Genomic DNA, 17,561 nt, shown 5'->3' on the forward strand with positions numbered 1-17,561 from the left:
ATATATTATCCCCTAGTTGATGGCTTGCTTTTGCAATTTCTTGATATCTTTTGACATTATTTTTCTTCAATTTGCAAAAATTCTTTGACTTTACTGTAGTGTAGGTCTGCAGGCAAAAAATTCTCTTAGCGTTCGTGGTCTACCAAAGTATTTTGCCTTCCTTTTGTGTGTGTGTGACAGCTCTGTTGACATTATTTTAGTCACATGCTCTGTAACATTCACGTACCATTCAATGTGTACAATTCAATGGTTGTATATGTTGGTGCATTCAGAGTTATGAATACACAATCAATTTGGGGATATTCTTCATCACCCTAAAAAGAAATGCTACATCCTTTAGTCTTGTCTTCATTGCTGAAAGGCGCTTTTGTTGTGGGGGGCTGCGGCACAGAATCGTTTGATCAATTTTTCCCTTCAGCTCTTTGCAGATGCTGTTCTGTAGTCTTCTGGTATGCACAGTTTCAGAGAAGTCTGCAGTCATTCTTCTGATCCACTGTACCTACTGGGTTTTTTCCCCTCTTGCTGCTTTTAAGATTTTCTTCTTATTACTGTTTCTCAGAAGTTGGATTATGATGGACTTGGTAGCTTTCTACTGTGTTTATTCTGCCTGGGGTTCATTGAGATTCTTGATTCCATGAGTTTGTAGTTTTCATCAAAAGTGGACATTTTCTAGCCATGACTTCTTCATATATTTGCAGTCTTCTTCCATCCCGTTGGCCTCCCCATCCCAACCTAGACAGATGGATAGATAGAAAGATCTATATCCACAGATCACTGAGTCCCTTTTCATATTTTTCAGACTTTTTACCTGTCTTTGCTTTAATTTGAATAGTTTCTATTGTTATGTCTTCAAGTTCACCCAAACGTTCCTCTGCAATACCTAATCTACCACTCATTCCTTTCAGGGAATTTTCCATTTCAGAAATTTCAATTTCCATTTATAGGGTTTCCATCTGGCTTCTTTTAGATCGTCCATGACGTTCCTACACACATTCACATTTTCCTTTCAGGTCGTAAACGTATTTACGCCGGCTGTTTTCAAGTCGTCATCTGTTGGTTCCACCGCTGATCTTATTTCTGGGCCTGTTGCTACTGGCTGGGTTTCCTTCTGGCCCTGGGTCACATCTTCCAGCTTCATCTTATGGCCACTCGCATCTGGCGGGTGTTGGACATGGTCAAGTTCATGCTGTCGGGGGCTACCTGCAAAGAGTGTTGGGGTTTGCTTTGGCAGACAACTCATTTGCAGATCAGCGTGGCCTTTTTGAGATTTGTTCTTGTACTTTGAGCAGGTTTACAGCAGCCTTCACTCTAGGGCTATTTCAGTTCCACTAAGAAGGTACGACGCTTTCAGTGTCCTCACCGCGTGGCTGGGTGTTCAACAAGGAGTCTCCTCCCGGCCAGGTCAAAAATGTCTCCCCAGCCTGGGAATGTCTAGTTTACAGAAACCTGTTCACTCTTTGCCCCACCCTGTGAGATTTCCTTTCTGTCTACGTGGTTTCATATTTAGTCCAAGATGCAAAGGCACCTCTGCATAGCCTTCTGGATTTCTTTTTCTGTGGAGCTCTCTTCCTGCTGATAGGCTGCCTTTGTCTCTCAGATTCCTGTCTCCTAACTCAGGGAGGATTCCAAGCTCTACTTGGATCCCCTCCTTGTCCTATGTCAAGAAACAGCTTCCAGGCAGAAAGCCAGGCAGTCACAGGGGTCACTAAATTTGTCTCCCTTCTGTGAGTCCTGAGCCTCCTGCACCCCAACATCCCAGAACAGTAATTTTGTATATTTTGTCCAGTTTTCTAGTTGTTTATAGTGGGTAGATAAGCCCAGCCCCTGTTACTCCAGTGTGACAGAGCTGTCTGCTCTTATTTTAAAATGGCAGATTACCATCTTCCAAACCCACTGTGATCATGTCAACCCTCGTCTCTAAGCTATGGGCACAGAAATCAAACATTCAGATCACCGTTGGGGGAACTGGGACCCAAGCACACCACAAAAACATATGGTGACTCTTTCGCTAGGAACATTCCTTGTCATTGTCCCTGCCTCTCTCAGCAGCCCCCTGACAAATCCTTCCACTTCTGTCTCAGGCACATGCCGTAACTACAGAAAACAGCTTGGGGAACAACACTCAAAGCGTCCCCTTTCAGCTGGGTGTGGTGAATCGGAGAGAACAGGCAGAAAACAAACTCTGGGGTTTGTCATTCTTTGTTTTCTAGCAATGGAATGTTTTTTCTGGGAGTGATGTGTCTGGTGGGGCTGTGGGGGGAGGAGGGAGGATGCCCCCGCGGGAAGGCTGCCTGCTGACCTCCCTCTGAGCACCCAGAGGTGTAGGGCAGAGAGGGGAGCCGGGTGTAGCCCTGCTGCCGAGGGCTAGGACTTCAGTCCGTCTCCAGCCATTATTCACTATACACCTGCCAGGTACCAGGCACCGGAGAGGAATCAGACCCAGGCCCTGCCTGCATGGCGTTAGCATCAAGTGGCTCCAGGACACGCTGCCAGAGAAGGTTGTGGAGCCCAGGATGCAGCGGGGCTGTGAGGAGAAGGGGTGGGGCGGCTCTGGGGGTGGGGGGGGCAGCTCATGCCTCACTGTAGTCTGTCCAGATGCTGCACCCTGTGGGATCTGGACTGATGCAGTTCCCAGTCACCAGTGCCAGCCCAGGGCCTGGCCTTGCAGGCACTTAGGAAAGCTTGGATGAGTGAATGCATGAAGGAAGGAGAGAAGGAAGGAAGGTAGAAAGGGAGGGAGGTAGGAGGGGAAGGAGGAAGGCGGGAGGGGGGAAGGGAGGGGGGAGGGAGGAAGGGAAGGGGAGGGGGAGGGAGGAAGGGAAGGGGAGGGGGAGGAGGAGGGGGAGGAGGAGGGGGAGGGGGAAGGAGGAAGGAGGATGGAGGAGGGGAAGAAGGAGAGTGGGGAGGACAGAGTGGCTGCCCACCCTCGCTCACCGGCAGGTAGCGCACACGAAGCAGTCGGGGTGGTAGGTCCTGCCCAGCGCAGACACCACCTCACCCTCGATGAACTGGTCGCAGCTGAAGCAGCGGGTCCCGTACAGCGTCTGGTAGTCCCGTGTGCAGATGTACTCGCCCTGCCGCACGAAGAAGCCGCCCTCGGCCAGGTCGCAGCCGCACGCTGGGGAGAGCACGCGTGGGGCCATGTTAGCAGGGGTGACCAGCTCCCCCCACGGGCCCCAGGTGGACCCCCCACATACAGGCTTCCGTTGATTCACTGAACCCCTGGGGGACTGGGCTCCAGGCACAGACTCCAGCTCTGGCCCCTCAGCCTAGAGTGGAGTGGACTTCCTTATGGAAGCTTCTAGAAAGAGGCAAGACCAGGGATGAGAACTGGGCTGTGCTGAGGGGCCAGCCCAGCGCCCTCGCCTTCTTACCCCACCAGGGATGAGGCCCCCTCGGCCCCTCCAGGTGGGCTGCTCCCAGCATGGACTATAACAGAGGCAGTTAATACCTGAACGCCGGGCTCTGCTCTGGGTGGGAAGACCCCATGGGGCGGTGGTCGGCCCCCAGACCACAGCGAGGCTTCCCAACACCCCACTGGTCTCCCACCACGTGGACGAGGCCAGACCCCCTGCAAGAGGGAGAGAGGTCGGGCACCACACTGACCCCCAACACACACCTCCTGCCCCAGGGCGGGGCTGAGGGCATTGCTAGGTAGAGAATGGGGCACCTTCCCTCAGGACAGGCCCCAGGGAACAGGGGAGCCAGGCCCAGGCACCCTGGCTGGTCCCTTTCCTCCCTGATGCCGGTCAGTCCCAGATCCTCGTGGGTCACAGCCCCCGAGCCAGAGTTTTGAAAAACCATGGAACCCACATATGTCTTTGAATCGACACAAAGTTTCATCAAAACCTTAACTGATCGCAGAAGATAGAGTCTGTGTACTGGCATCTTTACGTTTACCGGTCATCTCGTCCCTTTGAGCACCTGCAGTAGATCCTAGATGCAGAATCAAGACCACTAACCGCTGTTTATAAAACCCACAGCCAGGCTCTGAGTAAAGTCAGCATCTCACCTTGTCCCCTTTTCTCCCGGAGAAGCCATTTCCATCCCCCTCCCCACAGAACTGTGTGCAAATGCAATGTGTTTCAGAGATCGAAGGTGCCCATCGCGGTCTCTGAAACAAAAATCCCACAGTCAACGTGGAAATTGATTTATTCACGATTTCTTATGGTCATGAGGCTCCAAATGTTGAATAACTTATTCTGGATGGGGTTGTTACTACAATGACTGGTACAAGGCTATCAAAACAACACACAGGTTGCACATGTTGGTAAATGATCATCACACGGACACAAGAAGACTTTTCTGCAGTGCAGGTCTCGAGGACATGGATGGGGTGGGCAAGGGGAGTTCCTGGTGTCTGATCAGGGGAGCCCCAGCTTTGGAGCTGTGCCTGGTTTGGTGTCCTGTGAGTCTGGGGGCGAGAGCAGCCGGGCAGCCTTCCTCCACCACTGGTGCCTTCTTAGGCTGGTCAGTTTGGGAGAAGCAGCTGTGGAAGTCTGGAAACTGAATCTCCAGAGGGTCTCAGAGTCCTCAGGAGAGGACCGCAGTGGACTCAGTGCCCCGGGACCCCGAGACCCTCTGGAGATTCAGTTTCCAGACTCCTTTCAGCCCATACACCTATTAGCGCACAGGACCCGCCGTCCCACCAGCGATCTGGGGACTCCGAGTGGCCCTGCCAGGTAGACCCACTCTGCTCGCTCCCATCCCCACACAGAGAGAGAGGACAGGCTGCTCCTTGGTGTCCCTGTCCCCTCGCCTGGGCCACAGGGCTGCGATGCCACTCCCCAGTTACAAAGTCCAGAGTGGATGGAAATCCTTCATTCCGTGTCTCCAAGGAGCTGTTAGCTCTTCGGACAAGGCCGAAAGCTGAGCAGCCGAGGGCCCAGATGGGGGGCTGCCTGCACGGGACGCAGACTCGCCCCCACGCCCTGTGCTGTGCACCCCTCAGCACGTCCCTTCCCTCTCCGGGCCCTGCGTCCCCCTCTGGACACAGGGTGTGAGAACGGCAGCGCAGAGATGTGTCCCGTGAGCTAGCGTGACGTAAGCCTCCAGTTGTGCGGGCCGCCGCCAGGCCACTGCTGTACTGACGTCAGCCAGCCCGAGAGGCCGGAGGCCGGGGCCCAGTTCTAAGTCCTTCTCCCACCCAGCCTGACAGTGAAGACCCTTTGTTTAATCTTGCACCACAGCCTAGGCCAAGCAGGTGCGCCCGGCTCGGGAAGAGCAGGCTCTCAGGGGCTTCTGCAGGACAATGGCTGCCTTTCTCTGTAAGCGCCGCCTGGAACACTGGGCCCTGAGTGAGGGGCTGCCTCAGGCTCACGCTTGGCCCTGGCATTTGTCTAACCCTCTAATCTTCTTAGAGATTTGACAACATTGACTGCTCCTCGAAGGAGAAAAACATGGAGATGGACCTAGTGCCCCAGGAAACGTGAGCCTCCGTCACAGAGGCACCAGGAGGCAGAGTAAGAACAGCCTTCCTGCCCCACAGGCCGGGCCCCGGCCGGCGCCATGTGCTCTGAGTCATCTCTGCTACTGACCAGCCTGTAGCCGCCCCGGGTGTGCCGAGACCAGGGCCAGACGGTAAACCAGACCTCCGCCTGCCAAAAAGAGTCCAAATTCTTTAGTGATTTTTAAAGTCCTAATCAAGACAATATACTGTTATTACATTCTATTTGCCTATCAAAGAGACCCGTGAAGGCACAGAAGCAGCTGTGGTGACCCCAGTGGCCCCCCTTTGGCCATCGTTATGATCATTTCTGAGAAACGGTTGGGAGGGGGTGGGCAGTGGCGGGAAGACAGTCAGTCCCACTGTCTGGAATACCATTTGGCCCCAGTCAAAGGAATGTGAAAACGGCTCCGACCCTTGGGCCCAGCCATCTCTCTCTGAGGCTCTACCCCAAGGAAGTGGCCGTGACCATCCACAGAAGCTTACTTGCACAATAACATAGGAAATAAACGCTGGGCCTTAGAGACATGCACCCTGGGTGTGAATCCTCACTCTTGCTGCTTCCCAGCTGTGTGACCTGGGGCAAGTTACTTAACCTCTCTGAACCTCAGAGTCCTCATTTGTAATATAGGGTTAGCCACACTGATCGTGTCACAAGAAATCAGTGAGATGAGGTACAGGATACTGATTAATACTGATTAGCCCAGAGCCGAGCTGGAATCGATGTAAACGTTTATCAGCAGGGGAGTGGCTATGTTTACTGCGGGCCAGGCATCTGAAAGGATTTGGATAGATACTGAAATTGATGTTGAAGACCCTCTGATGGGGAAAGGGCTTACACAGTCCCTTCAAGTGACTCAGTCAGGACACAAAATGCATGCATACAGCATAATTTCAAAGTAAAAAGCCTCTTACGAAGGAAAAGACCGGGAGGCTCTCTAGCCAAACACGGACAGCACCTCCCTTGGGGTGGTCAGCTGAGGGATGGTCTCCACGCCCTCCCTGCATGTTTCCGTCCTGGTGTCGAGGAAGAAGAGATTAGGCAGCGTGGTCACTGCCAGCCCAGGTCCTAGCCTAATATTTGCCTGGGATTCTCCATCTATAAATAACAGCCCTACGTCATCGGAGATTCCTTCCTGCCGCGACTTCCCACAATTCTGCCACGTGAGCCCGGTTCCTGGCGCGCCCTGCGTGGTCGGGCTGGGCAGAGCCTGTGTCTTGGCCGGGGGACGGGACACCCCTGTCTGGAGCTTTCCTTTGGTCCTGGAAGCCCTTGGTCAGTTTCTCATGAGTGCCCCGGGAGCGCAGGTGTTTTGCCCCACTCCCTTGTAACCCCCCGTTGCCCAGACCAGCTCTAGGCATGGCTATTCATGGTCCCCAGATGGATGTGTCCTTGGGGACAAATCCACCCACTGTTACCAAGCTACAGGCAGTCCTGGCGGCCTCTCCCCTGCTGCACACACACACACACATGACCTCTCCCCTACCACACACACATGTGCGTGCGCACGCGCTTCCCTCCCCCTCTTTCCGCCCCTCTTTCCATGACTGTGAACATGCTCAGCCTCGCTGCCACGTGGATCAGAAAATGCCTGCTTTCTCCAGGTCACACGTGATTGTGGCCTCATCTTTTCATCATTTTCAGAGTCAGGGCTATGAAAGGTGTCAGTTGGAAACCAATGTTCTTAAGGCACAGAACGCGGCCACATGTAAAAGGTCAAGAGGGCCAGATTTGTTTTCCTGGGCAAATTTCAAGTTGTTTATAATAATGGTGACAGCTTTCATTTTTTTCTTGAGGACCTACTATGTGCGGGGTGTCTGACGTATTTATATCTTACACGCATTCCCCTTTGTGGTGTGAAGGTAGAGCTGGCGGGACTTCAAGACAACCCAGGAACAACAAGTTCATACTGTACAGCACAGGGCACTATATTCAGTATCTTATGTAGTAACTTATGGTGAGAAAGAGTATGAAAACGAACACATGGTCGTTCACGTATGACTGAAGCACGGTGCTGTGCACCAGAAGTTGACACAACGTTGCAAACTGACTGTACTTCAATAAAATATATATACACAAAAAAGTTAATGCAAGCTCATTGCAAAAAAATTTAAAAATACGTGTGGAATAAAATAAAATGACCCTTCATTCCAAAAAAAAAGACAGTCCAGGAACAGACCCTCACACTCTTGTCCAGGCCGCCATCGTCCTGGCCACGGCTCCGAGCCCCTCTCCCCACCCTGCCTGGGCCTCCCCGCAGCAGCACAGCACGCAGGGGTCCATGAGACTACAACAGACAGGACTCTCCTGTGTCCCTTCTCCCTTGGTGTCAGAGTCCAGATCCTCACAGGGACCCCCCTCCCAATGCCCCCCCTATTCTGCTCTAGACACACGGACCTCCTACTGTCCCAGAACCTGCCAGGCACACTTCCCTGCTTCAGTGTCACTGCACTGGCTGTTCTCTCTGGCTGTGACGCTCTTCCCTCACCTCCTTCAAGTCTTCACCTCCTCCGTGAAGCCTGCCCTGATTATCTATTTTAAAATCGTGACTGCCCGGCACTCCCAACCCCCTCTTCATCTTGCTCCTTTTCTTCCATTTTCTAGCACATCACTGTTAGCAGAGAAGAAAACTTGCTTATTTATTCTCCCTAGTGTTTATCATCTGTCTCCCTGCATGAGAACACGGTCTCCAGGGGGACAAGGATGTCTGTTTTGTTCACGGATGCCTCCCAAGCACCCAGAACACTGCTTGGCACAGGGTAGGGGCCTAATGTGGCTGTTGAATGGAAACTTACGTGATCTCTTTCATAGATTTTCAGGTTAGGTGAATAGAGGCATGGCAAACAAGTGCCTGGATGCGGGAACCCAAAACACCGGATCAGAATTAGACACAACTGTCTTCTGTGCTAGCAGACCCTGCTCTGCTGGACTAGCAACACACGCATCTAGGGACGAACACGGCTGGTGTCAGTCACATCCTCCCATCCCTCTTTGCTGGTAGGAGTGAATGTGTGACCCCATTCCGACCAGTGAGTCATACAGGAAGTGTGTGGGGGCCTTCAGGGAAAAGGTTCTCCTCCCTGATGGAAGGGAGGTTACCCTGATTACCCAACTGGGGTGACCACGTGAGGGGAGGGTCCCTTTGCCTGTGCCCATCCCTGCCCAAACCCTTCCCCAGGGTTGAGTATTAACCTGTGAGGATGCAATGTTTGGAGCTTTGGCAGCCATATTGAGACCATGAGGAGAGGCACTGTTGACATGCACAAGATGGGGGGGCGGCTGGGGGTACAGTGGCAAAGTAACTTGAGTCTTCGATGACCTTGTTGAGCTGTTAAATTAACTGGCTCTGGAGGTGAGGAGGCTACCTCCAGACATCATGCTAAGAAGATATATATTCATGTAATTGAACACACTATATGCTGGGTCTTCTTTATCATTCAGCCAAAAGCACCCTCAGTGATTCACAGACTTTCCATTTTTCATGAGAGCCTGGATAAAAGTCAGGCTAAGACGACGCAGTCCTCATGCTTTAAGAAATACAGTGTTTCTGAAGCTTAGCTTTCTTTTAGGGAGGAGTCTTAGCTGTCCCTGTCGTCCTTCAGTGGGGGGAGCAGAGATGCCACCCACTGAGGGCAGGCCCCGCTGTGTCTGCAGGCTGCACCTGGCACAGGGTGAGACTCCACGGCCGCATGGGGGCGGCAGGGTGAGTGGGGGGACTTGGAACTGAGCCTGCAGGCCCACCGACCCCTGCCACCTCCACCACTACTGCGGCAACCGCCTCGGGCAGCCGCCGAGAACGGAGGGTGAGGCCCAGGGCTGGTCAGCCCTGCCCACCCCACGCTGTCTCGTTTCCCCACCCAGGCTGCTGAGGAAGCAGTGGCCGCCATCCCACGTCTACTCAGAGGCTGAAGCTAAGGACGAGGACCATCTGGGCCTCCCGACCTCCACAAAACCCCGTGCGTCAAGCCAGGCGATGGACTGGATTCTGGGCGTCTAATGCCTTTCACTGAGTTCCTAAGATCTGTGCTGCCAGACAATCCTGTTAAACACAGTGGCGCTTCCACTTTGTCTTTTAAAATCAGGTTTTAAAAAGAGCAGTCTAATGGATTTGGTTTTTCAGAAACACAGCAAGCGTATCTGTCTGGGGAGGAGAGGAAATGAGACCAGACAGGTCCCGCGAAGCCTGGGAAGCCCTGATGAGCAAAAGAGGGTCCAGCAGGGCCGAGCGGGGTGTTGGGTCACCTCGCCCCAGGAAAGGTCCCCCAGTGCCGATGCAGACCGGGGGTCCTGGAGCCCCATGTTGGGGCTCCACGTCAGGGGTGAGGACGGGGCCAGTGCTCTTGTTTCTGGAAATGCTGAGAACACGCCATTTCCACACCCACCTCCCACCGGGGTCCCAGCAATCCCACCCCACCCCCACCCCCGGGGTCCCCAGGCCGGGCATCGCAGCGGGCTCATTGTCAGTGCTCGTATCTGCTAACCCCAAACTCCTTATTTATCCCTCCCCACCTCCCCCTTTGGTAACTGTGAGTTTGTTTTCTATGCCTGTGAGTCTGTTTCTGTTTTGTAAGTTCATTTGTGTCATATTTTAGATTCTACTTATAAGTGATATCACATGCTATTTGTCTTTCTCTGTCTGACACACTCTACTTAGTATGATTGTCTCTAGGTCCATCCACATGGCTGCAAATGGCATTATTTCATTCTTTTTCGTGGCTGAGTAATATTCCACTATACATGTACACCACATCTTCCTTATCCATTCTCTCCTCGCCTTTCTTTGTCTGAAATTAGAGCTGACCTCCTCTGTGATGCCCTCTCTGGAAGCTCCCACCCTTCCCTGTGGGCCCCTCCCAGCACTTGGTTTCTACCACTAACAGCCGACTTTTCCACCCATGCTGGTAGATTTATCTCCTCACCAAACCTCACCAGTCAAAGGTAAATCTACTGCCTCTGTATTCAGTACTTCCCAAAGCTGGGCCTGGCACACAGTGGGGCCTTATGAGACCCTTTGTGGGCTCAGGGGACTCAGGAAGTTTAATGGGGCCCCACAGGGTTGCTAAAACCTGTGGTGCTCGATTACCTACACGTGGTGTATTTCCCAATTTTGCCTATAAAAAGCAGACCCTCACTGCCCCTGGGACCCAACCAGACTCGTATGTGAACCTCTGTGATCTCTGAACAGCCAAGTCAAACCCACAGGGAAGCCACCTGCGATGACACCGCTCGCTGCCCAGATGTAAGGTGGGTGGGGTTTGTAAGGCCACTAACAGAATTCCTTTAAATCTGCAGCCCTTTGGGTTTGGTTACTGTGTCACATCGGCTTGGTTTGCCCATCCCGTCCCCTAAGTACTACTTTTCATATATTTTCAGGAAACTAAATGCAAATACACAAAACCCAGCTGTGCACAAAGGAATCTGAGTGGACTTGAGCCCAGGGAGGACGGGCAGGCTGGGAGGACACTCACAGCCACGGCTGCCCGCAGAGGTGGACTTCACATGATTGATTTTGTTTTACTTTCTTCTTATCTTTTTAGTATTGTTTGAATTTAGTGTATTATTTACATTACTTTTTATAATCAGAGAAAAAGCCAGTTTTCATTTGGAACGAATGGTAATGCTCTTGGTCCTACTCTGGGAGGGCGGGGGCACCCGAGTATTCATGGCCCAGTTTAGGTCCTGTGCACCCCGAGGCGCTGAGTTCATGCCACCAGCAAGGCTGGCCTTTAACCGTGTGCCTTTGGGGCCCAGCTGGACTTGAGTCCTCAGACACTGCTGCAGCCTTCGGAGGACACTCCCTGGGACCTTGTCCTCTGACTTGCCCCACTGGGCGGAGGCCCCCACCACTTCCACAAGGGACGCAGCCACACTGAAAACATCACGCTGTTGTATAAGGCCTTGGGATCTGTTTTTCCAGCCCCCCAGATCTAAGGCATTTCCAGAGACACTGTGGGGGCCAGATCTCAGCTGGGGGGCAGGCGGGCTGTGGGCGGGGCCGGGGTGCTCACCTTTGCAGACGAAGCACTGCAGGTGGAAGTACTTGTTCTGCACGCGCAGCACCTCCCCCTTGCACACGTTTCCGCACGTGTTACACAGGATCGCCGTGCTGGGCGGCTTCTCCAGGGGCCCGTGAGTGGCCTGGGGCTCCGACACTGCAGGGAAAAGGAGTGAGTTAAACATGGAACGTGCCGGGCACAGATGAGCAAACCAGCAGTGGTGCGGGGACTCAGGGCCACACTCCCGCCAGGACAGCCCAGAGGGCATCGGGGGACCAGCAGAGGCGGGGTGGTGTGAGACCCCCGATGGCGGTCCTGACCCCCACCTCTGTGTGCACACCCCCCAAAGGGCAGCCGATCCCCCTGCAACCTGGACTGGCACCACCTTGACCCTCCAGGGCCTTGGAAGCAAGGCACCCCCGTGAGCTCAGTCCTTCTGCATCCAGGACCCAGGTCTTCCCTCTGTAAATACAATAACCGCAGTCCTCCTGTGAACTTGCTTTGAATCCCCTCTGTGCCTTGGGGACATCAACCTGAATATTGTCACTGGCCCTCCTAAAGCCAGCCACAACCTAGGATGGTTAAGGAGGCGCTGGAAAACCCTGAGGGATGGTCAGGGCGGGCAGTCAAAGGGCCTGACGGCGGGGCTCCTGGGGCCTGGGCAGGACCACCCACTCCTCATTCATGTCCTCTAAAAGCTCCACAGGGGCCGCCATGCAGGACGCGGGGCCCGGGCGGGTCTGCTCGTGCGGAGCTCCAGCCCCGAGATGGCGACAGCCAGGCGAGCGTCCGCCACACATCAAGTGGCAGAGCTGTGGTCGGGGGATGCCCAGGGGCTGGGGACCAGAGCTCGAGGCGGAGGGGCTACAGGCTGGCGAGAGACTGCCTGGCAGAGAGCACGGTCCATGCAGGGACCCCAGCAGCAGGGATCCACTTCCCACCCAGAACCAGCCCGATGAGGTCCAACCCGCTCCCTGACCAGTCACCTGGGACGCCCCACTTGTGGTAGCTGTACCAGGCCCCCCTAGGCCCCCAGCCCCCTTCAGACACCCTGAGCCCCCTCCTCTCCCCTGGGAAGCTCCCCACTCCTCTGCCTGCCTCTGTGTCTTTGCCAAGCGCAGTGACGGTGGCCGACCCCCTGCCTGCCCAGCTCCAAGCAGACACTTTGCTTTCTGAGTGGGGGGTCTCTGCTTAGATGCACATCTTCTAATGCAACCCTCCCATCTTGGTCTGGGGTCCCCTGACCTGAGGCTGAGGCAAGGATGGGGTGTCTCTGAGGGACCCCAGGTGGCAGGAGGGAGTGGGGACAGGAGGGTGAGGCAGGAAGAAGACAGCAAGAATGGTGTGGGGTCGAGCAAGTCACCCCCTCGGATACCCTCCCGGGCGTCACACAGAATGTGCCTCAGATCGCCCCTCAGAAGCGAGGAGGCAGCGGCGCTGATCCTGCCCCTGTGCCCCGGGGTGAGGGTCCCGCAGAGGCAGAACACCCATCTCCCTTGTCTGGGCTGCCCGGCGTCTGGGCTGAATGCCTTCCAGGTTTTCGCAGAGGACCAAGCTCAGAAGCCGGGGAGCTGTGGGCGCCTGAGGTGAGAAGTCTGCTGGTGCAGGTGAGCTGCCCACCTGGCTGGAGCCACACCTGGGCCCAGGGGAGGGGGTGCGGGCCCCGAAAACACCCACCACCTAGGATGCTCCAGACACACCCTGATTCATTGGAGGGTTAAATGTATTCACACACACACACAGATACACACACGTACACACACAGCTACGCACACACAGACACACACATGCACAGCTGCTGACACCAGCACTGACCGAGCATCAGGCCTGGAGGTCCCTTCACCCACGTGAAAACAGAGGAGGTGGATGTCAGACAGGGGAGGGCACTTCTCCACCCAGTGTCCAGCCTGCGCCCCAGGACCCCAGACCCCCGAGTCCCGGCAGCCCCTGATCTGCAGAGCAGGGCTCCCTCCTCTGCGGTCCTGCCTGTGGTGGGGAGTTGGACCGTGGGCAGCACAAAGGAGGGCCTAGGCCACGCTGAGGACGTCAGGCCTTCCAGGAGGAGGCTCTGAAGACCCCAAGGATAGCAGGTGCCTGGGGACAAAAGCCACACTGCCTAGAGAAGCAGGTGCAGGAAAGGAGGCGCGAAGAAGAATTCGGAGTTGCTGCGGGCACCCCAGGCTCTGCGCCAATGCCTGGCTTGCATTTCCAGAGGTGCCAGGAAACCAAACAGCAAACTGGACCGTGCAGAGTCCGGCGAGGGCCCCAGAGCTCTGCCTGCCGTCCTGAGCGCTGCGGGGTTACTTCCATTCTGGGTGAAGTGTCAACAGCAGGCAAGCCCCTCGCTCTTTTTTCTATATAATAATCACAGAAACCGCCTCATCCATGACTTAATGAAATCGGTGGGAGGGGACAGAGATGGAGGGTGTCCTGGGCGTGAATTCAGGACTCCCCATGCAGAACGAGCCACTGGGCTTGTGGTTTGAAACCTCAGACAGTGCCAGCTCATAGCTGTGCACCCCCAGGCTGCCCGGGGCTCCCAAGTCACCCCATCCACATCTGAGGCTACACCAAGATTTCGGGGGGTGGAGGGACCAAGATCAACACTGTTACCCTCTCATCTGTGAGGCACAATGGACCCTGCGCCTCATCTGTCTATGAAGAGACAGGCAAGGTTTTCCACCTGTGGAATCTGGCTCAAACCCAGGAAGAGGGAACCAGCCAGCCGCCCACGCCCGGGATCCGTGTCAGAGCCCTGGGGGCAGCCGTCCGCCCTCTGCTCAAACCACCCGCCCCAGGAGATGCTAAGACGCTGGCCCTGCAAGCAGCCCAGAGTCCAGCAAACCGTAAGTGTGCGATATACAATAGCCACTGTCATTTTCAAGAACACACAGCCTGGCATCACCGGTTTCCTGGAAATATATTTGGTTTTGGGGGAGAGCTGCGTTGTAAGAGGATCCTTCCCGGGGCCTCTGGGTGGTGGGGTGAGAGTGGGGTGCTGCCCTCTGGTGGTGGGAAGTAGACACTGCACAGTGGGGACGGACACCTGTCAGTCCAGGTACCACGCCTGTGCAGGTGTTCCCTCCAGCCCGCATCTGCCTGCTTGGCCCGGGCATCACAGCCTGAGACTCCTGTGGATCTGAGGTGCGGGCCTTTTTACACCTCAAGATGGACGTATCCCTTGGACCTCCTGCAGCTGCCCTAGTGGGAGGAGAGCCCCTTCCTGTAGCTCAGCTACATACATGAGTGCTTCGTAAGGGGGACTGCTCCTCACAGCAGCCAGCAGACTAAGTGCCGTGGTCACTGCTGCTGCCGCCCAGCGAGTGGACTGGGGCCAGGAGAGGTGCTACTTGGCCATGGTAAGAGGGGACCAGGACCCTCCCATAGCGAGACAGGACAGGAACGGGTCCCTAGACAAGGATGGGGCAGTTCTGGCCAGACCTCACTATATAGAGAACGATCAAGAATGAGCTATGAAGCCATGAAAAGACCTGAAGGGACCTCAGATGCATGCTACTGACAGAAGCCAGTCTGAAACAGCTACATGCTGTGTGATTCCAACTCTATGACAGTATCAAAACGGTAAAATCATGGAGACAGTGAAAGATCAGTGGTTGTCAAGGACTGCGGGGGGCAGGGGTGGAGAGGCGGAACACAGGGCATTTTTAGGGCAGAGAAACCACTGCGTATGATACCATGATGGTGGATACACAGCATTATACGTTTGTGCAAACCCATATTATGTACAACACCAAGGGTGGCCCCGGATGGAAACTGTGCACGTTAGTTAATAAAAACATATCAACATTGGTTCGCCAATCATAACAAATGCAAGATGTTAACAGGGGAAGCTGGGGCTGGGGTGGGGTGTATTTGAACTCTACTTTCTGTTTAATTTTTCTGTAAACTGAAAATTGCTCTAAGAAATAAAGTCTATTTAAAAAAAAAAAAACTTAAAAGAGAGAGAGAAACAGAGAGAGAGAGAGAGTGAACCAGCACAGCCCAACCTAAGCCTGGACACAGCAGGCTGGTTTCTCTACAATTTCAGGACTGGCTACAACACTGGGTTTAACAAGTCTCCAACCACGATAATTACATGAAACAGAAAGCCCAGTGGTAAGGATCATCCCGCGGGGCTGAGACTACTCAATCCCCTGGGATAATGAAGTCCCAGCACGGGCAGCCCGCGGGGAATGAAAGAATGATTATTGGTAACAGTAACACGGAGCTCACGTTCACGGTGGGGGGACCTGGTGGGCGCTGCGGCTCCTCCCCTCTAATCTGTCCGGGCACAGTCCTGATCCGCTACCAGGAACGGGCCTGGAGGAGCCAGGACAGCGGCCAGCAAGGCCAGGTTTGGACCCGCATCCAGGGGCAGCTGTGTGATCCTGACTGAGCTCCAAGCAGCCTCAGCGCTCACATCTGTGATCTGGAGGAGGCATTGTTTAGAATCCAGAGAAGTGGAGGAAGCTTCGGGCACAATGCCCGACAGGTGTTGGTTCCCAACAGGTACTGGCTTCGTCCTCCTGGGTCTCAGGGGGGGCCTGCGACTCGGGGGTGGGGAGGGGCGAGGCTGTCGAGAAGGAGACCTGCAGCAGGGGCGCTCAGCCAGGCCTGGCTAGGAGGCGGCTCCCACACTCCGCATGGCCACAGCTAGCGTGCCCTCTGGCGCAGATGTTTCTTTAGACTGTTTTTCTAGATACGGAGTTAATGGCACAAGGGCCTTAGGGGTCCATCTCCCCTGCCCTCAGGACACCCTGTACAGGTCGTGTCTGGTTCAGGAAAAGGCCCGGGCCTCTCTTGCCACCCTCCCAAGCATTATGTGTTGGAAAATCAAGCCAAGTCACGCGTGAGCATTCCCATCCTAACCTACTTAAGGGTTGACTGCTAATTATAACCAGGAGCCAGGAAGTGGCTCTCTGGAGCTGGCTCATTCTCACCAAGGTCGTCAGCAGTCTGACCCATCCAGCCGGCTGTCAGGGTCTCAGGCTGTCCCTGCCCAGCCAGTCCTGTGTGACTCTTCAAGCGCCTGTCTTCCACCCAGTAAAGATGCAGTGGTACCCACTCCCTGCCAAGCTCTGACTGGCAGGGGCCGAGGGTGAGGCAGACAAGGTCCCTGCCCCGAGGAGCTCACACTTAAGGGCACGGAGATGGGGACAGATGTGGAAACCCCACGCACCGATGCCTGAACCCCAGGCACAGGGACACTCATTCTGGGACCCACCCACAGCCTGTTTGACTAATTACACGATCAAATGGCAAGGACCCCACTGGGATGTCATCTCCCTGTGAAGCTGTTCCCATGACACCTGGGAAGTGACCCAGCCCTCTTCCGAGTCCCCGCAAGTGTGGCCTCTGGTTCCCCTGGGGAGCCCAGTGTGTGCGCCTGAGCCCTGGACCTGCCTCACGGCCAGCGTAGAGCTCTGCTCTGTCTGAGGTCTAAGAACTGGGCTCAGGGCTTCAGCGCACACGTCTGTAGAGGGAATTGATTAAGCGAAGTGCCTCATATTTCCAACCGGCCAATGTCCACACGTACTCTCAGCACTTCTGTTGGCCCCAGACCAGGTCCTCCTGGGTGCTGACCCACCGTGGTCCTCATGCCCGGCCCAGGGCTGGCCGGGGGCGGCAGAAGCGGGTGGCTGAGCTGAACCTCCTCCCCTGCTAACCCTGCGGTGCTGAGCGTCTTCTAAGAATGTCTGTCTCCTCTGAAGGCTCCACGCCTGCCTGGCTCACCCTCGGAGGCCCAGCCCCCAGCCCAGAGCCTGGCACCTAGTAGGTGCTTAGTGGATCAGATGAATACCACAACCTTTTCGCCTGCATCTGTCTCCCACTCCCCACAGCATCTGCACTCCCCACACCTCAGCATCTCCCACGTGTCCCCTAAACCTTCTGGAAATCTTTCTCTGCACTCATCCCTCTCAGCCCCTCAAAGGGGCTTCTGAACAACTCTGGTGAGCGACTATACTTTCAAAGATGGCTGAACACCAGTCCCGCCCACAGGCTCTTCTCCAGTTTGCCTCTGATACTCCTCCCACTAAGCAGTGGGTTCTGAGACCCTCCTCGAAACTGGGTGGACCTTTGCCACTGCCCCGACCGACAGAGTATGACGGAAGCAGCG

The 17,561-nt window shown here is 55.0% G+C and overlaps 1 protein-coding gene across 25 annotated transcripts in view; it reads right to left on the reverse strand.

The window, feature by feature from the left end:
- Positions 1–17,561, reverse strand: part of ABLIM2 (actin binding LIM protein family member 2) — a 139,614-nt gene that overhangs the window by 85,865 nt on the left and 36,188 nt on the right. For all 25 annotated transcript variants that reach the window (XR_012501667.1, XR_012501665.1, XR_012501668.1 and 22 more), the window contains exons 2-3: positions 11,456–11,599; positions 2,935–3,118 (exon numbers count right to left, since the gene is read on the reverse strand). Coding sequence is in view for 22 of the 25 variants with exons in the window: in XM_074350936.1 (XP_074207037.1) it covers positions 2,935–3,118; positions 11,456–11,599 (328 nt within the window). In the remaining 3 variants the exon portion in view is untranslated. The remainder of the gene's footprint in view (positions 1–2,934; positions 3,119–11,455; positions 11,600–17,561) is intronic.

This window comes from Camelus bactrianus, chromosome 2, assembly GCF_048773025.1.
Source record: "Camelus bactrianus isolate YW-2024 breed Bactrian camel chromosome 2, ASM4877302v1, whole genome shotgun sequence".
NCBI classification, from domain to species: Eukaryota; Metazoa; Chordata; class Mammalia; order Artiodactyla; family Camelidae; genus Camelus; species Camelus bactrianus.